The sequence below is a fragment of the Salmo trutta genome, chromosome 5 (genome assembly GCF_901001165.1).
Source record: "Salmo trutta chromosome 5, fSalTru1.1, whole genome shotgun sequence".
Classification (NCBI taxonomy): Eukaryota; Metazoa; Chordata; class Actinopteri; order Salmoniformes; family Salmonidae; genus Salmo; species Salmo trutta.
The window spans coordinates 19,179,625-19,202,509 of record NC_042961.1 but is presented as its reverse complement, the minus strand read 5'-3'; the positions used below and the strand labels follow the sequence as shown (position 1 = coordinate 19,202,509).

The 22,885-nt window shown below is 41.1% G+C and overlaps 1 protein-coding gene across 1 annotated transcript in view; it reads right to left on the bottom strand.

The window, feature by feature from the left end:
- rin2a (Ras and Rab interactor 2a) overlaps positions 1-22,218 on the bottom strand; it is a 67,722-nt gene extending 45,504 nt beyond the window's left edge. The window contains exons 1-2 of the mRNA XM_029752798.1: positions 21,680-22,218; positions 1,572-1,668 (exon numbers count right to left, since the gene is read on the bottom strand). Of these exons, the coding sequence (XP_029608658.1) occupies positions 1,572-1,631 (60 nt within the window). The 5' untranslated portion in view covers positions 1,632-1,668; positions 21,680-22,218. The remainder of the gene's footprint in view (positions 1-1,571; positions 1,669-21,679) is intronic.
- Between the last annotated feature and the right edge of the window lie 667 nt (positions 22,219-22,885).

Below are 22,885 nucleotides of genomic sequence, written 5' to 3'. Positions count from 1 at the left end.
TGATTTCTCACATAAATACCCATCTTACATCAGGTTACAGACCAGCTAACTAGGTCTAAGACCCCTAGCGAGTGCAACAATTTTAGCAGGCTAGTTATTGGTTTCGTAACAGCCACAAATACTGAGCATTCAGCAGTTCAAAGCAATGATTAAAGGTGTCCCCATGCTTCTTGTCTGAAACAGTTCTTACATATATTATGACAACATTTTGGTCTTTCGGCAAGCGTTTTTTACGTTTTTTCCTGAGGGTAGCCGAAGTCCTGTAGCTGAAGTCTACGCCCCTTCGTCTGATTTGTCAACAGTATGGATTCTTCCATTAAGTGTTTGTCGTCATTCAACAAGAGACGACTGGTTTTCATGCACATTTTCTCTCTTGATAAATACTGCATCAAACACTAAGACATCCTTGGAAAAATGTGATTTCTTTAGTTGTTTTAGATTAACTCAGATTATTTTTGAGGAAATGTATACTGGCTACGGTGTCTCGAGCGACAAGTACTTTTGCCGCTTTTTCACGTTTTTCTTTAAGGGAGTATTCGAGGCACAGATGTTCACTTCGCCTAGCCGAGGTCTGCTAGGAGCAAACCAAACCTAGCATGCAGATGCCTTAAGTAGGCTAATATGTCTGGCTAGGGCAATTCTAGTTATCTCCACTTTCTTTCTCTGTCATTTACCTCTCATCCCCTTTCCCTTCTACCCTCCTCCCCTGCTAAAAAAATCACATGTACGATAGGCTGTTACAGCAGCCTTACTGTATTTCCTATTGAACGCCACAACCCCATGGAAGCCTTTGATTTACTATATGAAATGAATGGTATAAAAATAGAGTGGGTGTGTTCTATGGAAAGACAGTTCAAAAGAGAGTAACCCTATTACTCTCACATTCAGAGTGAAGATCTATCGAGTGTTTATTGGAATCAGTAGATCTTCTACCCCTTTTCACAGCACTAAGGGGTGTGGTGGTGCCGTGTGTAGGTCTATAATTACTCTTTCTCCCCCGAGTGAGATAGCAAGGTTTACACAGTTAACTCAGCCATAATATATGCCTGGCTGGGGATATGAGTCCTTGAGGCCTTTGACCTCCAGAAGCAGTTTTAGGATGAAGAGACTCACTAGCTAAAGTCCCAGCAAGTTCCCAGCACATAACCACCAGATTTATTGAAAGAGGAGCTTCTCGCTGAGTTCACAGCTTAGATGTGGTAGATGTCATTACTACAGAGATTAGTCTCTGAGCTGTGGGTTCGTGACTCTATGGTAAGGCGTGCTAAACTACAACTAAATCACTTCAGCCTATGACGTCACATTTCAGATGGAGGGTATTTATACATCTGATACATGGACATTGAGAGGAGAAAAAGAAAGAACATGGGGACTGATTAATGTTAACATAACTAACCCAAACTTCCTCTCAAATAAGTATCAACTGAGTAACTTGACAAAACACAACTAGAACAGGCCATTAAAGGACAGAACAAAAACAAACCACAAGGAGTTTCAGGAAGGCGCCTCCTATCTACCACCCCCCCCCCCCCCCTCCTAACCTTCTTTGTTTATCTTCTCTCCCTCCATACCTTGAAGAAGCTCCCTTTCTTCTCCCTCAGGCTGGGTTGGATGAGTGTGCTTGTTGACATGCTATCCTCCTGTCCTTCGTCGTGCCTGTGTTTGTTTCTGTGGGGAAGAAAAATGTCATTAGCTGGGTTTGTTTCCATACAATTGACAACAGATTTTCATTCAAATAATTTAAAATCTGCACATTTTCCCACCAGCGGGGTGTTTACATCAAACTGACGTGTTGCGGATAAAAGGATGCACGTGATGACGTAGTGCATATAAAGATAACTTAAAAAAATACAAGTTTAAACATAGGTTTTCGTCGCAATTTCAACTCTACTGGTGGTTTTGTCTGTAAAAATGTTGCGTTAAGTAGCGAGTGTGCCCTATCTAGCCAACAGCTCACAGATGCAGTGCGGTTATACCCCACATGATGAGTGTAAGGACAAAAGACCGAGATTATTTTTAATTGTCAAACGACAGTCAAGCATCAATCATCATGTCACCAGCATAAGACCCTCGATATTTATTGGAAAGTAGCATCAAGCTCATCATCGTGCACTTTCACCACCCAGTGAAGATCATCATAACGTATTTCATCTGTAACCTAACAAACTGCACGTTTTCCCCGAGTCGTAGTGGGAGGACCACACAACATGTCATCGCGTGACTCCAACTTTACTTCCATATGATGGTTATTATATCAATATTTCTATTGCAATTTCTCACATGATTTATTTTAACGACACAATGATCGCACCCTAGCGTATTTTGTTTTGTCGACATTTGGAATGTTTACCGTAAGTTTGCTGTTTCCATCAGGCCTGTCGTGACATTTTAAATCCAGTTAGGCTAGTGTCTGCCCTCCAGTACTGTCTAGTCCCCAATTACATTCAGTAATGAGCCGATTTTTCCAGATATAGCATTTGACAAAAACAGAATTTTTTCAAACCTTGATTACATTTGGATACGATCACATACAGTACCTTCTGATAGTATTCACACCTCTAGACTTTTTCCACATTTTGACATGTTACAGCATGAATTTAAAAAGGATTAAATTGAGGGGGGAAAAAATGTCTACACACAATACCCCATAATGTGAAAGTGGAATTATGTTATACATTTTTATTTAATTTTTTTACACTTAAATGTCGAGTCAATACGTATTCAACCCCTTTGTAAGGCAAGCCTAAATAAGTTCAGGAGTAAAAATGTGCTTAACAAGTCATAATAAGTTGCATGCACTCACTGTGTGCAATAATGTATAACGTGATCTCAAAAGCTCGCAACTGGCGATGATTGGAAGACTGTTCCTGCCTGTCGATGCAATAGCCTATAGTCCTCCTCGATGCGCTCTGCAGAAATTTGGAGAACAGCAATACATCACATCCATAGGACATGATCCAATTCTGATTTGAGTGTAACTGTTTGATATTGTAACGTGTGATTATTTTACTTTACATGTTTTACTTGTCCCGGGCAAGCGGACATGCATTAATATCGAGCCCTGTATCGTTGTGCATCATCGCAGAAGAAAATAATTACATGAGCTCCAATACCATCATGTTCGTGCCTGCTGATTGGTTGCCTTGGTTAGGAGTAAGAACCAGAAGGTTACACTTGCAGCTCTATTGTTTTTGCATCTCAGGCTTCTTGTTTTTTCCTTTTTATGATTTGAGTGCAAGTACTGAGCACTATATCCATCAAAACAAACCCTTTGCTCGAAAGGCAAAAAATGCCGGCTCGTTCCAACAATTAGCTGCCTTTCACCCTTGGCAGTTTCTGATTCAGGGATACAGTATATTCAACCAAACTCTGCCCAGGTGTCTTTCTAGGCCTACTACAAGTTCGAGTAGTGTAACTTGCTGGAAAAAAACGTTGATTTCACAACTTTTACATTCGGCCATAAATCCGACATAAATCCCCTTGTCACAGGGGGAATGGAAGCGTGTTATGTGCAACATGGAGGGATAATTGAACGCAAACTTTTTTTTTTAAATGTATTGTTAAAATATTTCTAGCCTGTCTAAGGGTAACAGGGTTGACTTGTTATTCTCGACCTGCTCAGTTTTCCACCACAAAACACCAGAAAATGGCCAAAGAGTAGAACCAGCTCTTTTCTTAGATGTTCAATGTTGATTTAAGGATTTTTTTTTAAGGAATAGTTTCACCATATTAAAAATAGTTCAGTTCACGTAACAGGGTTGACCTTAAAATGAGGGACAGGTTGTATTTGATTTTTTTTTTACCTTAAAATGACATCACTAAATCACATTAAATAAATCAATCTTCAGGAATTACTTTTCATAGCAACAAAATAACTAGGGCTTTACAATGATGGTGAAAACTTGGGAGAAATGTTAAAATGAAGGAATGCTGAATTTAGGCACTTTAGCAAGTTTTTATTCATATTATAGATTTGATTTATTGAATTTTGCCTTTATTAAAAGGGCACTTCATTTAATATAACAGGCTTTTAAAATGAAATATTTGTGCACAATTTCTACCTAAAATATCAAAGGGACGCAAAAGGTACTCATTTAGTAGTAGTAGTAGTAATAGTAATAAATGGGTGGAATATGCGGTCTGAAAAGACAAAACAAGCCATTCATATGCTAATGTTAAGGTAGGGCTGGAAAATTGCAGTATCTTTATGTCCCTTCTCTATGTGAGAGGGCAGCCTTGTCATAAATCTGCACTTCCTCTGAGCGGACAAGCTTTGATAAGTATTGTGGTTAACCAATTGTGAGCGAGTAAACTCCCACCACTGGCCAGCACACAGTATAAGACATGACACATCTGAGACTGTGGACTGTATTTAGAGGAGCAGACAATCTGAACTATCCCTCCAAGATCCAAGGACTAGTTCTACTTCTAAATAATATTCAGGAAGATTTGAACACAAAGAACCTGCTATTCTCTATCGGAGAGGGGGGGGGAAATGATGAGCTAAGTAATTAACTGCCAGTCTTAGCACACTTCTTAAATTCCTTACCTCAAGTTATACTATGACTTCAACAAAGCTCAACAGTAATATTGTGTGCCCTCTCAACATCTCAACATGACAACTCTTCAAGGCGAGCTTGATCTGTCTGCCTGTGTTTTCTGGAATATTTCAGGGAAAACCTTGTACTTTCTGATTATTTTTCTCCTCTCTCGATTACCAGCTACCTACTCATTAGATTGGTGAGACTTAAAGGACGGCAGCAGTCCTGCACATTGTTTTAAGAATTCATTGATCTGTGGTCTTTTGCAAAGCTTTGTTATAGCGTTCCCTGTGATCTACTATCTTTTGCTCAGACGTACTGTGATTTTAGGGGAATGGTGCACGGTACAGTCTTTTGTTATGGTTACTGTGTTTTTTAGCTGATGACTATGGATCGCATGGCAATAGAAATATGTGTTTATTTTCCAAAGAATCCACAACCGAAGCAAAACTCCCAGGCATGTGTAGCCTTGGGGCTAATCTGGGTGCTGAGTGGCTGCGTTGGCAGTAATCATCTTGTCCTGCTCAACCCACAGGATGCATTCATTTTAACAGAGCCACTGCAGGGCTGCTCTGTGAGCCTAGAATTGCGAAAGCATCTATGAGCTTCAGTGCTATGGAAATGGTACTGCTCCATGGCCCTCCCACTATAATCATGACTTTTCAATAATCTTCTGCTTCTGTTGTGGATGCATGTACATGGAGGCACACAGGGCTGTGGCTCTCCAAATCTTGTTCAAAACTGGTTGTACCCTTCTATTTCGTCATGTTTTCACTGTAGCTGATGCCAATAATCTACAGAGCAACATGCATACTATTACTAGAGCAAACTATGTCCTTTCACTTGTCTCATCAAGAGTGTATGAAGCATATCACAATTATACTGTTTAGCATTGTACCACCATTCATCAGCCCAATTGTCTATAGCAGGCATTCCCAAACTGGGGTACACCAAATAAAAAATGCGATTCACATGTTTTTTTTAAATACCAAAAAATTGTAATAAAAAAAAATGAAATTCACATTTTCAAAACAGTCCATTTAGTAAGGCCATAGAGACACATACCAGCTCTGCTGATAGTACTGCCATTACCAGCACTACTACACCTGCACCTGTCGACGACACAAGTTGTTCTGCTTCCACGAGCACATCCAAAAGCTAGCATCAGTAATTCTACATTTGTTGTTAGCTCAGCTAGCATGGACACTGACAGTTGTGAATCTGATGCAGCCGAAGAGCTACTGCCCCCTTACCCGGGAAAGCACTGAACAACAGACAGGGACGTTGGACATCAAAGAGGTGCAAATATGATGAGAACTACATTGATTTGGGGTTCACTTATATTGGGAGTAGTGCCTTTCCTCAGCCACAGTATGTTATATGTGCAGAAGTACTATAGCACAACTTGATGAAACCTTCACTCTTGCGCAGACATTTATAAACAAAACATGCCAATTTGAAAAATAAGCCACAGGAGTTTTCTGAGCGAGAATTAAGATGACTTTCGAGTAGTAAGACATGTATAAAAGTAACAGATACCATTAATAAGAAGGGGTTAGAAGCATCTTATATGGTGAGCTACCGAGTACCTAAGACAGGCAAGCCCCATACTCTTGTGGAGGACTTGATTCTTCCTGCTGCTGCAGATATGGCTGTGACAATGCTGGGGGAATAGGCCCCCAAAAAAACTAGAGAGACCATGCCTTCATCAAACAACACTGTTTCACGATGCATCAATGACATGGCAGGAGATAGTGAAACAATTACTGCTTCACATACAAGCCAGTGAATTCTATGCGTTACAGCTGGATGAGTCAACAGACTCGGTATATGTCAGTTACGTTTATGCGGGTCAATAAAGGACTACATCCTCTTCTGCAAACCACTGGAAACCAGAACAGCAGAAGAGGTTATTTTTAAAGTACTGGACAGCTTTGTGACATCAAATGGACTTTGGTGGTCAAGATGTGCTGATATCTGCACTGATGGCACAAAATCCATGACTGGGAGACATACAGTGGCTGGAAAAAGTATTTGATCCCCTGCTGATTTTGTACGTTTGCCCACTTACAAAGAAATGATCAGTCTATAATTTAAATGGTAGGTTTATTTGAACAGTGAGAGACAGAATAACAACAACAACAAAAATCCAGAAAAACGCATGTCAAAAATGTTATAAAATGATTTGCATTTTAATGAGGGAATAAGTATTTGACCCCTCTGCAAAACATGACTTAGTACTTGGTGGAAAAACCCTTGTTGGCAATCACAGAGGTCAGACGTTTCTTGTAGTTGGACACCAGGTTTGCACACTTCTCAAGAGGGATTTTGTCCCACTCCTCTTTGCAGATCTTCTCCAAGTCATTAAGGTTTCGAGGCTGACGTTTGGCAACTCGAACCTTCAGCTCCCTCCACAGATTTTCTATGGGATTAAGGTCTGGAGACTGGCTAGGCCACTCCAGGACCTTGATGTGCTTCTTCTTGAGCCACTCCTTTGTTGCCTTGGCCGTGTGTTTTGGGTCATTGTCATGCTGGAATACCCATCCACGACCCATTTTCAATGCCCTGGCTGAGGGAAGGAGGTTCTCACCCAAGATTTGACAGTACATGGCCCCGTCAAATGACGCGGTGAAGTTGTCCTGTCCCTTTAGCAGAAAAACACCCCGAAAGCATAATGTTTCCACCTCCATGTTTGACGGTGGAGATGGTGTTCTTGGGGTCATAGGCAGCATTCCTCCTTCTCCAAACACGGCGAGTTGAGTTGATGCCAAAGAGCTCCATTTTGGTCTCATCTGACCACAACACGTTCACCAGTTGTCCTCTGAATCATTCAGATTAATTTTAGACGGGCATGTATATGTATTCTTGAGCAGGGGGACCTTGCGGGCGCTGCAGGATTTCAGTCCTTCACGGCGTAGTGTGTTACCAGTTGTTTTCTTGGTGACTATGGTCCCAGCTGCCTTGAGATCATTGACAAGATCCTCCCGTGTAGTTCTGGGCTGATTCCTCACCGTTCTCATGATCATTGCAACCCCACGAGGTGAGATCTTGCATGGAGCCCCAGGCCGAGGGATATTGACAGTTCTTTTGTGTTTCTTCCATTTGCGAATAATTGCACCAACTGTTGTCACCTTCTCACCAAGCTGCTTGGCGATGGTCTTGTAGCCCATTCCAGCCTTGTGTAGGTCTACAATCTTGTCCCTGACATCCTTGGAGAGCTCTTTGGTCTTGGCCATGGTGGAGAGTTTGGAATCTGATTGATTGATTGCTTCTGTGGACAGGTGTCTTTTATACAGGTAACAAACTGAGATTAGGAGCACTCCCTTTAAGAGTGTGCTCCTAATCTCAGCTCGTTACCTGTATAAAAGACACCTGGGAGCCAGAAATCTTTCTGATTGAGAGGGGGTCAAATACTTATTTCCCTCATTAAAATGCAAATCAATTTATTACCTTTTTGACATGCGTTTTTCTGGATATTGTTGTTGTTATTCTGTCTCTCACTGTTCAAATAAACCTACCATTAAAATTAGACTAATCCTTTCTTTATCAGTAGGCAAACCTACAAAATCAGCAGGGGATCAAATACTTTCCCCCCCCACTGTAGTTGAATGGTAACGTGCGTGCACACAGTTGCTCCTGATGCCACATGGGTACACTGCAGCATCCACCGAGAGGCTCTTGCTGCAAAGAGAATGCCTGACAGATTGAAAGACGTTTTGGACGCTACAGTGAAAATGGTTAACCTTGTTAAAGCAAGGCCTCCTGAACTCTCGCGTATTTTCTGAATTATGCAATGATATGGGCAGCGACCATGTAACGCTTTTACAACATACATAAGTGTCCTGGCTATCAAGGGGCAAAGTATTGACACGTTTTTTAATTGAGAGATGAGCTTAAAGTTATTTTTACTGACCATAATTTTCACTTGTCTGACCGCTTGCATGATGAGTTTCTCACACGACTGGCCTATCTGGGTGATATTTTTCTTGCCTGAATGATCTGAATCTAAAATTACAGGGACTCTCCGCAACTAAACTCAGCAAAAAAAGAAACGTCCCTTTTTCTGGACCCTGTCTTTCAAAGATCATTCGTAAAAATCCAAATAACTTCAAAGATCTTCATTGTAAATTATTTAAACACTGTTTCCCATGCTTGTTCAATGAACCATAAACAATGAATGAACATGCACCTGTGGAACAGTCGTTAAGATACTAACAGCTTACAGACTGTAGACAATTAAGGCCACAGTTAAGAAAACTTAGTAGAAAGACCTCTTTGGTGTCCTGACTCTGAAAAACACCAAAAGAAAGATACCCAGGATCCCTACTCATCTGCGTGAACGTGCCTTAGGCATGCTGCAAGGAGGCATGCAGATGTGGCCAGGGCAATAAATTGCAATGTCCGTACTGTGAGACGCCTAAGACAGTGCTACAGGGAAACAGGACGGACAGCTGATTGTCCTCGCAGTGGCAGACCACATGTAACACCTGCACAGGATCGGTACATCCGAACATCACACCTGCGGGACAGGTACAGGATGGCAACAACACCTGCCTGAGTTACACCAGGAACGCACAATCCCTCCATCAGTGCTCAGACTGTCTGCAATACGCCGAGAAGCTGGACTGAGGGCTTGTAAGCCTGTTGTAAGGCAGGTCCTCACCAGAAACAACGTCGCCTATGGGCACAAACCCACCATCGCTGGACCAGACAGGACTGGCAAAAAGTGCTCTTCACTGACGAGTCGCGGTTTTGTCTCACTACAGGTGATGGTCGGATTTGCGTTTATCGTCGAAGGAATGAGAGTTACACCAAGGCCTGTACTCTGGAGCGGGATCGATTTGGAGGTGGAGGGTCCGTCATGGTCTGGGGCGGTGTGTCACAGCATCATCGGACTGAGCTTGTTGTCACTGCAGGCAACCTCAACGCTGTGTGTTACAGGGAAGACATCCTCCTTCAGATACTGTTACTTTTGACCCTCCCTTTGTTCAGGGGCACATTATTCCATTTCTGTTAGTCACATGTCTGTGGAACTTGTTCAGTTTATGTCTCAGTTGTTGAATCTTGCTATGCTCATACAAATATTTACACATGTTAAGTTTGCTGAAAATAAACGCAGTTGACAGTGAGGACGTTTCTTTTTTTGCTGAGTTTATATTCAATGTGTGGGACAAAATTGAGGCTATGATTAAGAAGTTGGAGCTCTTCTCCATCTATATTAACAAGGACAACACACAGGTCTTTCCATCATTGTATGATTTTGTGTGCGCAAATTAACTCAAGCTTACGGACAATGTCAAATGTGATGTAGCAAAGCACCGGAGTGAATTGGGTGCGCATTTACGCAGGTACTTTCCCAAAACGGATGACACAAACAACTGGATTCGTTATCCCTTTCATGCCCTGCCTCCAGTCCACTTACCGATATCTGAACAAGAGAGCCTCATTGAAATTTCAACAAGCGGTTCTGTGAAAATTTTATTTAAAATCAGAAGCCACCGCCAGATTTCTGGATTGGGCTACACTCAGAGTATCCTGCCTTGGCAAATAGCGCTGTTAAGACACTGATGCCCTTTGCAACCACAGTACCTATGTGAGTGTTGATTCTTGGCCCTCACTAGCATGAAAGTTAAATACAGGCATAGACTGTGTGTGGAAAATGATTTAAGACAGACTCTCCAATACAACCCAACATTGCAGAGTTATGAGCATCCTTTCAAGCACACCCTTCTCATTAACCTGTGGAGAGTTATAAAACCTTGTTTGTTAATCAAAAATTGTGAATATGTAAGATGGTTAAATAAAGAGCAAAATGATTGATTATTATTAGTGCCCTGGTCCTATAAGAGCTCATTGTCACTTCCCACAAGCCAGGTTGTGACAAAAACTCACTCATTCTTATGTTTAATAAATGTATCGTATAGCTTGTGTGGCAGGCTTGCAATGATGGCAAAAAACAACATTTGAGAGTGCGCTGACCCTGGTGCTAGATGGGGTACGCAGCTGGAGGTTGAGTGTTTGAAGGGGTAGAGGACTTTAAAAAGTTTGGGAACCGCTGGCCTATATGATCCGTAATGGGGTTGTGCGGATCTGGCCATACTCGTAATCGTATCCGTAAATTGACAGTTGATAGTCGGATCGGATAATACTCATCATCTGAAAAACGTACGTATTTTAAAATGCCTTAAAAATATCTGCACACGTTTGTAGAAAGCACAAAATCTGCAGATCAAGAGTCTAGAGTATGAGTGTTGTTAAAACAGGCAGATGAGTTTGCTGTCACTCGGTCAGAATGTGCATCTTTGTTTTATCTATTTTGTTTAGTCTTTTTCATTTGCTTCCATAACACCCTTCCTGTCTCACTATCCCCCGCTTGTGGGGCCACCCAGTCAGGGATCCAACCACCAGTCCACCCACCTGGCTGCTTCCCCTGCGATCCAACCACCATACTCAGGGATCCATCCATTCTCCATCCACTCTGATGTCCTACCATGTGATTCCTCTACCTTTTCTCCTGGCTGTCACTGGATTCAATGTTTTACTGTTGTAATATTACATGTGTCCCCCCCATTTATCCATTTATGGCTTTGTTTATCATTTTCGCTAAGCCTTTATTGTCTTGGCATTTCAGTATAAATATGCTTTTTTTAAAAGAATGCTTTCTACAGAAATCCCAAGACAAAGGCTTTTTAAATCAAGAAGTTCATCCTTCCATTTTCTTTAAGAGTATGCCTACCTTGACGGGAAAAGTAAGCACCACAATTAAAGGGGAGGCCATCAACCCCTTCATTTTTCTGCCAGTCATAAACTGACCAGACGGGTTGCCTACCATAATGTATCCATTGCATCGGCTGGACCGGAGGCGGAAATGACACTCACGCAGGAAATCAGTCCAGAGACTTTCAGTTCATGTCCTGGTGTAAACATTAGCCTACCACCAGACACAAAATTGGTAGCAAGTCGTTTGAAGCCTCCCAAGAGAATCAGACATCTTCTCCAGACCTTGTGCTGTTGCTCCAAGGTCGAGGATTACCAAGACTAGTCATAACCTAACCTGGAGACAGAACTCAACCAAAACAGACATCTCAATGATAAAGAAAAGACTCGCAGCACAAAAGCAAATGCACACAGTTGGTGCTGTGCCTTTCCTTTATCACTGAGATGTATTTGTGTTTTCACTGCTTTGGTTTAGTTCTGTCTCAATTCTACAACATTAAATATATATTGTGTAAATCTATAAACGGACATTGCATATGTGTTAAACATTTGAAAATATTGTCTTTTGATTATACCTTGTGTTGACTGTACCATTATGTTATGAGCTTATTTTTATTTTTGAAGTAATTGTGACCGAACAAGTTAAATATTTCATGTAAAATATTTAGGAAGAATACGAAAATGGGATAATGAACAACACGTTAGCAATATGGTTGATAATGTGATAGTGTGTCTTGGTGCTGTCTTTTTATCATTGAGATGTACAGTGCCTGCAGAAATATTTCACACCCCTTGAATTCTTCCACATTTTGTTGAATTACAGCCTGAATTTAAAATGGATTTAATTTAGATTTTTTGGTCACTATAGCCTACACACAATACCCGATAATATCAAAGTGGAATAACTTTTGTCCATTTTTTTTTACAAATGAATTAAATGGACTGATTACACTTTGGATGGTGTATCAATACAGTTGCAGGAGAGGAAGGAAACCATTCAGGGATTTCACCATGAGGCTAACGGAAGGATGGATCAACAACAGTTGTTACTCCACAATTCTAATCCTATTGACAGAGTGAAAAGGAAACCTGTACAGAATAAAAATACATATTCCAAAACATGCATCATGTTTGTAATATGGTACTAAAGTAAAACAGCAAAAAATGCGGCAAAGCAATTCACTTTTTATTCTGAATACGAAGTATTATGTTTGGGCATATCCAATACAACACATTACTGAGTACCACTCTCCATATTTTCAAGCATAGTGGTGGCTGCATCATTTTTTAAAATTTTTTGTAATTTAGCAGACGCTCTTATCCAGAGCGACTTACAGGAGCAAGGGCACAGACAAATGTTTAACCTATACGGCTTGGGGGATTCGAACCAGCAACCTTTCGGGTTACTGGCCCAACTCCTAGGCTACCTACCACCCATGTTATGGGTATGCTTGTAATCCTTAAGGACTGGGGAGTTTTTCAGGATAAAAAAAATAAACCAAATGGAGCTAAGCACAGGCAAAATCCTAGAGGAAAACCTGGTTCAGTCTGCTTTCCACAGGACACTGGGAGATGAATTCATCTTTCAGCAGGACAATAACCTAAAACACAAAGCCACATCTACACTGGAGTTGCTTACCAAGAAGACTGTTGGAAAAGCATTCCAGGTGACTAGCTGGTTGAGGGAATGCCAAGAGTGTGCAAAGCTGTCAAGGCAAAGGGTGGCTACTTTGAAGAATCTAAAATATATTTTGATTTGTTCAACACTTTTTTAGTTACTACATGATTCCATGTGTTATTTCATAGTTTTAATGTCTTCACTATTATTCTACAATGTAGAAAATAGTAAAAATATAGAAAAACCCTTGAATGAATAAGTGTCCCCAAACCTTTGACTGGTACTGCATATATTTGCACACCCCTGCAGTACCCGAGTGGATCCTCAGTTGAATACCACTGTGCTTCAGCATTAAATCTATATGATGTACTCTATAAATAAAAACAGAAATAAAGAAACTATGTGGAACTGTTTGATAATTACTGTGTGTTGGGTTGTCAAAGCTTTTAGCCAAATGCATCTCCCTCAAAAAGTTGCATTCAGCATCTTATCACTTGGTTTGGGTGCGTACCTACTTGCATGGGAGGTCACAGCCAAAGAGATTCACAGGAATCACACACACACTTTTAGAGCAGATGGTGTTAACAGACTGTAGCATAACTGTTTTCTTTCAATCAAAACACATTTTGTCTAGTGGTGCGAGCTGTTGAGTTTGACACATGAGAAATTACAGTAACGTTATACTATGCCATTTAATTCGGTTCTGTTAAGTAGAATACTATCATTATGTGAACTTGCAGACACTGATTCAGCGTTGACCTAACTAGACGAGCACCATTCTCCACTCATCACTGAAATTCAACAGAGTAGTCTTTTCCTTCAGAAGCTGAAAGAGTAGATGCAAAAGCTTAGCATTTTTACTGATCGGGAAGAGCCCCCCCCCCCCCCCCCCCCCCCCCCGTTCTAAAGTTCTGATGACACTTTCAGCTATCAAAGCATCCCATGCAACACCCTAAAATCTCAGCTCCAGACCCAACTCCCTCCACCCCTCTCTTCTTCCCACACCCCAACAACCCACACCCCAAACTAATGTGAACAGATTGGTTTTCTTGCTCTGATAGCAACAGATTTCCTGCACATCTACAGTAATACTTAGTTGGGGCAAGTGGACAGATGGGTGAGGTGAAAGACCACAGGTTAATGAGCTGTGAGTGTTGTCACGGCTTGTTATGGTAGGCTTTAAACCAAACTCCGTATGACAGCATTTATGGCTACTATTTTCAGAAGTTGAAACGTTCTTCCTCTCTCAGGGCTGAATCCTAACTTGAGAAACTCCAACTTTTGACCGAGTCTCCCATAAAGCGTGTGTTTTGTAAAGTATATCTTGGGGTTTCTGTGGTTGGAGTCTCCCCATCAGTCTGCACAACCACAGCAGACTGATGGGGAGGGGGGGGGGGGGGGGAGAGTGCTAGACAAGGGAAAGAAAGCTACAGCCAGTTACACTATGGTGATGGGGATAAATACTGTCTTAGAGGGTAATATGGGGCTGAGTGTGCCTCTATCAGGCTGAGTGTGCCTTTTTATGTGGCCTGTTTTGGGGGAGCAGATAACCACTAATAACTGTTCCAGGGGCAGATATGTCAGAATGTTATAGGGCAACAGTCCAACAGTGACAGGAACAATGCGTAGAGACAGCTGGCTATGTTATGCAGTTGGGCAATTCCACGTTAATGGATTTACACAGACTCACATTTTTCACTTTAAAAATGTATGCCAAAACAAAAAACATACAACTCTATGCACAATGACTACTTTGAACAATTGACAAAAAAACATTTGCTGGAAAAACTGCAGATGCAAAGTCTCTGTGCAGATACAAAGGAAACCGTAATTATGTTAGCAACCTTTTTGTTTTTGTAAAATGTTCAGTGCATTCCAATATTTGAAACGTTACGTAGCTTGCCTTGCCATTGGCCAACTGAGGAAACCCGAGAGCACACACTTTGGCTCACACAATCTGCTCCTAAGCTACACTGTAACCTTGACAACACATGATTTAAAACAAATTGCCCATGCAGGGAGCTTTGAACACAGGGAACCTGCTAGTCTCTAAAGGAGAGAGGGTAAAAAAACTATTTTCTAAGTAATGAACAGCCAGTCTTAGCACACTTCTTAAATTCCTAACCGGTGACGGAAGTTCTACAAAACAACACCAGTCTGTTTTTCCCCCAAAGCTAAGCTTAAGCATATTAACATATTTTAGAGCAGACTGGAAAACTGGCACCTTGGCAAGTATGTAATTGTCAAAAAAAAAGGTAACTCTTTTGCAGAGAATGTGAGAGGTTTGAGAAGACTGTGGAAAAATAATGAAAACAGGTTTTCAGTCTACTTTGGAAATCTATAGGGTGACAGCTACCAACTCTGGACTACTTAAAAAAAAGAAAAAAAAGACCTCTGTAAAAATTGAACCGCTCCTTAGATCACACATTCAACTGAAGGACTTACCTGTGACTCCCTCTTATGACTCACCCAGCTGAACAGAAAGCTAACCTCCCAGTACTGAGTCACAATGAGCTTTGTTCCACCTGTAGAACTCCTTTGTATTCTCCATACTTTCTCTGAATTCACAGGGTGAAATAACACACCACTGATCACTTAGGGGCAATTTAGAGGGTGATAAGAGCGTAAATTGGGATAAGTACACACAATATCTATATTCGATTTATATGATTAGTAAAAGTTGGTTATAGCCTTCTGAGGGCTATGTCTTCATATATCTTATCAGGCCCACTACAGTAGGCTTACGTCAATATTCCAATGTACAGTTTACACTTGTTGATTGCAGCACACCTTGCTTAACAACTCACACAATATTCCCGTTGCCTTGCTAGGCAAGCGTTTTGAACTTTGCTTAGGGCCTATACTGTAGCACATTAATGACAGTCCATACTCCTGAATTGCACAGCATTGCAAACGTATTCATACTTCTTCACATTTTATTGTGTTAAAGTGGGATTCAAATAGATTTAATTGTCTTTTTTTTTGTCAACAATCTACAGAAGATACTCTAATGTCAGAGTGGAAGAAAAAATTTAATTTTTCAAAGATTCATAAAAATTAAATATCTAAAATATAGTTGTTGCATAAGTATTCAGCTCCCTGAGTGAATACATGTTAGACACACCTTTTACAGCTGTGAGTGTTTTTGAGTAAGTCTATAAGAGCTTTACACACCTGGATTGTGCAATATTTGCTCATTACAATTTTTTTTATTTAAAGTCAAGCTCTGTCATTATGTTGGGGGAACATGGCTAGACAGCAATGTTCAAGTCTTTCCATAACTTTTCAAGCAGATTTAAGTCAGAACTGTACCTTGGTCCCTCAGGAACATTCACAGTCTTCTTGTAAGCAACTCCAGTGTAGATTTGGACTTGTGTTGTAAGTTATTGTCCTGCTGAGAGATTAATTCCTCTCCCAGAGGAATGGTTTTCTAGGATTTCACCTGTGTTTAGCTCTATCCTGTTTCTTTTTATACTAAAAAACACCACAGTATTTGCCGATCTCAAGCATGCTAAAAAATAACAATAAAAAAAAATGTAAAAAAAGAGGGCAGTGATGTATTGTGTTTGCCCCAAACATAAGGCTTTGCATTTAGGCCAAAAAGTGTATTCATTTGCAGTATTACTTTAGTGCCTTGGTGCAATCAAGATGCATGTTTTGGAGTAATATCCCTGAGCAGTTTCATACCTGTTTCATAGGGATGACTATCTTTGATGTGTCTGGGTGGTTTAATAAATCATCCACAGTAGGGCTGGGCGATACGACGATATACACTGCTCAAAAAAATAAAGGGAACACTTTAACAACACATCCTAGATCTGAATGAAAGAAATAATCTTATTAAATACTTTTTTCTTTACATAGTTGAATGTGCTGACAACAAAATCACACAAAAATAATCAATGGAAATCCAATTTATCAACCCATGGAGGTCTGGATTTGGAGTCACACTCAAAATTAAAGTGGAAAACCACACTACAGGCTGATCAAACTTTGATGTAATGTCCTTAAAACAAGTCAAAATGAGGCTCAGTAGTGTGTGTGGCCTCCACGTGCCTGTATGACCTCCCTACAATGCCTAGGCATGCTCCTGATGAGGTGGCGGATGGTCTCCTGAGGGATCTCCTCCCAGACCTGGACTAAAGCATCCGCCAACTCCTGGACAGTCTGTGGTGCAACGTGGCATTGGTGGATGGAGCGAGACATGATGTCCCAGATGTGCTCAATTGGATTCAGGTCTGGGGAACGGGCGGGCCAGTCCACAGCATCAATGCCTTCCTCTTGCAGGAACTGCTGACACACTCCAGCCACATGAGGTATAGCATTGTCTTGCATTAGGAGGAACCCAGGGCCAAACGCACCAGCATATGGTCTCACAAGGGGTCTGAGGATCTCATCTCGGTACCTAATGGCAGTCAGGCTACCTCTGGCGTGCACATGGAGGGCTGTGCGGCCTCCCAAAGAAATGCCACCCCACACCATGACTGACCCACCGCCAAAACGGTCATGCTGGAGGATGTTGCAGGCAGCAGAACGTTCTCCACGGCGTCTCCAGACTCTGTCACGTGCTCAGTGTGAACCTGCTTTCATCTGTGAAGAGCACAGGGTGCCAGTGGCGAACTTGCCAATCTTGGTGTTCTCTGGCAAATGCCAAACATCCTGCACGGTGTTGGGCTGTAAGCACAACCCCCACCTGTGGACGTCGGGCCCTCATACCACCCTCATGGAGTCTGTTTCTGACCGTTTGAGCAGACACATGCACATTTGTGGCCTGCTGGAGGTCATTTTGCAGGGCTCTGGCAGTGCTCCTTCTGCTCCTCCTTGCACAAAGGCGGAGGTAGCGGTCCTGCTGCTGGGTTGTTGCCCTCCTACGGCCTCCTCCACGTCTCCTGATGTACTGGCCTGTCTCCTGGTAGCGCCTCCATGCTCTGGACACTACGCTGACAGACACAGCAAACCTTCTTGCCACAGCTCACATTGATGTGCCATCCTGGATGAGCTGCACTACCTGAGCCACTTGTGTGGGTTGTAGACTCCATCTCATGCTACCACTAGAGTGAAAGCACCGCCAGCATTCAAAAGTGACCAAAACATCAGCCAGGAAGCATAGGAACTGAGAAGTGGTCTGTGGTCTCCACCTGCAGAACCACTCCTTTATTGGGGGTGTCTTGCTTATTGCCTATAATTTCCACCTGTTGTCTATTCCATTTGCACAACAGCATGTGAAATGTATTGTCAATCAGTGTTGCTTCCTAAGTGGACAGTTTGATTTCACAGAAGTGTGATTGACTTGGAGTTACATTGTGTTGTTTAAGTGTTCCCTTTATTTTTTTGAGCAGTATATATCGTGTGATGATAGAAAAACGTCTATTGTTTCATATTATGCTCTATCGCTTATTTCGAACACTTTGTTCTTCCACATGGCAATTTGCAACAAAAAAAAACTAAAAAGGAGGAGAGTGAAAGTGACACAGAGCACAGAGACGTGGAGCTCGTACCTAAAAGAGGGGCTACTTCCGTCGCATGGACGTGGTTTGGGTATGAAAAGTCTGACAGGGACCAGAAAATAGTCCTCTGCAAAATACGCCGCAGGCCGGTCCCGACAAGAGGCTCAAACACCACTAACCTCTTTTCCCACCTACGCAAGAATCATGTGAAAAAATATGTAGAGATTCTACAGATGAGACCCCAAAAAATACAGTTGAGTGCTCAATACAAACCCCCAACTCAGACATTGCAAGAGGCTTTTGCCTGCGGCACACCATATGGCAAAGAATCACAAAGATGGAAAGAGATAACAGCTGCCTTTACAACTTACATCTGCAAAGACATGGCCCCAATTTACACGTTCGAGAAACAGGGATTTCATGAGTTGGTGCTAACACTCGACCCAAAGTACCAAATGCAAATTGATATACAGTTGAAGTCGGAAGTTTACATACACTTATGTTGGAGTCATTAAAACTCATTTTACAACCACTACACACATTTCTTGTTAAACTATAGTTTTGGCAAGTTGATTAGGACATCTACTTTGCGCATTACAAGTCATTTTTCCAACAATTGTTTACAGACAGATTATTTCACTTATAATTCACTGTATCACAATTCCAGTGGGTCAGAAGTTAACATACACTAAGTTGACTATGCCTTTAAACAGCTTGGAAAATTCCAGAAATGTCATGGCTTTAGAAGCTTATGATAGGCTAATTGACAATTTGAGTCAATTGGAGGTGTACTTCAAGGCCTACCTTCAAACTCAGTACCTCTTTGCTTAACATCATGGGAAAATCAAAAGAAACCAGCCAAGACCTCAGAAGAAACATTGTAGACCTCCACAAGTCTGGTTCATCCTTGGGAGCAATTTCCAAATGCCTGAAGGTACCACATTCATCTGCACAAACAATAGTACGCAAGCATAAACACCATTGGACGACGCAGCCGTCATACCGCTCAGGAAGGAGACGCGTTCTGTCTCCTAGAGATCAACCTACTTTGGTGCGAAAAGTGCAAATCAATCCCAGAACAGCAGCAAAGGACCTTGTGAAGATGCTGGAGGAAACGGGTATAAAAGTATTTATATCCACAGTAAAACGAGTCCTATATTGACATAATCTGAAAGGCCTCTCAGCAAGGAAGAAACAAAAATGTCTGATGAAACAAAAATATAAACTATTTGGCCATAATGCCCATCGTTATGTTTGGAGGAAAAAGAGGGACGCTTGCAAGCCGAAGAACACCATCCCAACCGTGAAGCATGGGGGTGGCAGCATCATGTTGTGGGGGTGCTTTGCTGCAGAAGGTACTGGTGCACCTCACAAAGTAGATGGCATCATGAGGGAGGAAATGTATGTGGATATATTGAAGCAACGTCCCAAGACATCAGTCAGGAAGTTAAAGCTTGGTCGCAAATGGGTCTTCCAAATGGATAATGACCCCAAGCATACTTCCAAAGTTGTGGCAAAATGACTTAACGACAACAAAGTCAAGGTATTGGGGTGGCCATCACAAAGCCCTGACCTCAATCCTACAGAACATTTGTGGGCCGAACTGAAAAAGAGTGTGCAAGCAAGGAGGCCTACAAACCTGACTCAGTTACACCAGCTCTGTCAGGAGGAATGGGCTAAGATTCACCCAACTTATTGTGGGAAACTTGTGGAATGTTTCCCGAAACATTTGACCCAAGTTAAACAATTTAAAGGAAAAGCTACCACATACCAATTGAGTGTATGTAAACTTCTGACCCACTGGGAATGTGATGAAAGAAATAAAAGCTGAAATAAATCATTCTCTCTACTATTATTCTGACATTTCACATTCTTAAAATAAAGTGGTGATCCAAACTGACATAAGATAGGGAATTTTTACTAGGAATAAATGTCAGGAATTGTGAAAAACTGAGTTTAAATGTATTTGGTTAAGGTGTATGTAGACTTCTGACTTCAACTGTATGATGTTTTAATGCCAAAATAACATGCAAAACAGGCAAGACCCCAAAAATATATATTTTAGGCCTATATTTATTTTGTTTGCAACTATAGTTGAAGTGTTTTCTATTTACCTTTTATACATTAATATTTTAGATTTTGTTACATGCTTAATTGAAAATTTGCCCAAAGGTTCTAAATAAAAAAGAAATAATCAAATGAGTAAGTACCTTTTATTTGTTGAGTATAATTCAACATGTAATAAGAAAAAGGCCTTTACATGTGGTCATTTTATATAAACTATTTATTAATTGAATTTACAGAAAATGTGCTATATCGTGATATGTATCATTATGGGGATATGAAATGACCTATATCGGGATATGACTTTTTGGCCATATCGTCCAGCCTTAATCCACAGCATAATTATTTAACTGACCATGCTTAAAGATATATTCAATGTCTGATCTGTTATTGTTAGCCATCTACCAATCACTTCCCTTCTTTATGAAGCTTTCGAAAAGCTCCCTGGTCTTTGTAGTCAAATTTGTGCTTGGAATTCAATAATTGACTGAGTGACATTACATATGTTGCATGTATGGGGGACAGAGGAAGGTTTAGTCATTAATAAAAAATAATGTCAACCATTTTTATGGTTGACATTCCACTTTTACAATAGAGTATTTTGTGTAGATTGTTGACAATTAAATACATTTTAATTCCACTTTGCAACAATCAAATGTAAAGACATCCAAAAGGTCTGAACGCTTTTCCAAGGCACTGTAATTGAGCACATGAAGTTGGCCACTGTTCAATTTACAGTTACAATATCTCTATCCCTGACCGAAGTGTCTCAGCGCTCACTACATTGTATCTCTCTATCGAAGCTAAAACAGCAGGCAATAGGTGGTGAATAACCACATCCTAGCTGTTTTCATATTACAGGAAATTAGCTTTAAAACGGCTAAATTCATTCTCCGCCTCATTGCAAAATGTGTAGAATAGCGTGAAATTCGCTTTCAAAATAGCATGAGATTAGCTGGGGGAGGGGGGCTTGCTCGGCCTCGCGCCACTGTGTCCTAACCTACAGCTTCCACAAGCCATTTTTTATATGGAAAATATATAAACACACTTTCACGCCATTTCGTAAGTGTCTCGACAGTAACGGAGGAAATATTCAGTTTTCATTGACTCAGAGGGGGATACATGGAGGATTGTCAGGGACAATACTGGCAAACAAATACAGTAGGACCTATTACTGTCCAAACTTGCACTTTTAGACTGGCGGACAGGCTTGCTAGCATGGAAATTGAGAAATAATATGAGAAAAAAGTTGTGTGAGCTGAACCCCATTTGTCAACACACTGAAAACTTACCTCTTTCATAGGTGCACGACCAATCGGCAGAATTGAGCTCCTAAACCGACAACCCAGCAGTATGTAGGCCTATATAATAGCCTATCATTATGAAGTAAAAAATAAATAAAAAGTTATTTCTGTTTCATTGAAATTACGGTGTAGTTCATCGTATAAAGTTGGGCTACGCTCCTTTCCCGAGTCGGTTCCGTCCAAGATTTGCCCTAGTGCCTTTCCATTTTCTTTCCTTCATCCACCGCGCATGCGACCTCTCCAGGCATCAACGTCTGGAGAACAAAACAAAAGCCTGACGGAGTGGCAGGATAAGGAGTTTTGTATGTTCATTTGCAAACGCGATTTCTGCGCATGTGCATGCTTTTTGTTTTTACGTAGCTGCTGCACTTAGTGCTCCGCTGCCGCCCACGTACTTGATTGCCTTTGTCTCATCACAGAACTTCATGTTGTACAAAACTGTTCGAACTATTGCCTTGCCTCAGTAAGCTACTAAGCAAAAGTGCGATTTCCAACAAACTTGATGTTGTTCACAAAACTGTTCTTACCTATTGCATTCCATGCCTCATTAAGCATAAGAACGATTTCATGTTCTTTTTTTCATGAGGGGATAAGTTATTCACATGTTTTACACAACATACATTATCAACATGTTTATACAAACAGTTCTCAGCATTGCAAACATAAGCACGAGTCAAACAGGCAATCTATTGAATACATGTTCTTAGCTGCTGTGTTAGTTATTTTCTCTGCCATGATATCAGCGTATATGGCATAAATATGGCACTGGGCTACGATAACTACGATTTGGTAACAACTATAAAGATTAGCCTACATCATCAGACAAAACGCTGATTGTTTTTGTCCCGTGTAAGGAATGTGTTTTGCTTGTGCAACTGCAATATGCGTTACAACAGACAGAAAGAGAAGGTTGTAACTATATTAAAAAACGGAACAAAAATATCAACGCAACATGTAGTGTTGGTCCCGTGAGATGAAATAAAAGAACCCAGAAATGTTCCACATGCAAAAAAAGCTTATTTCTCAAAAATGTTGTGCCCAAATTTGTAAACATCCATATTAGTGAGAATTTCTCCTTTGCCAAGATAATCCATCCACCTGACAGGTGTCGCATATCAAGAAGCTGATTAAACGGCATGATCATTACACAAGTGCACCTTGTGCTGGGGACAATAAAAGGCCACTAAAATGTGC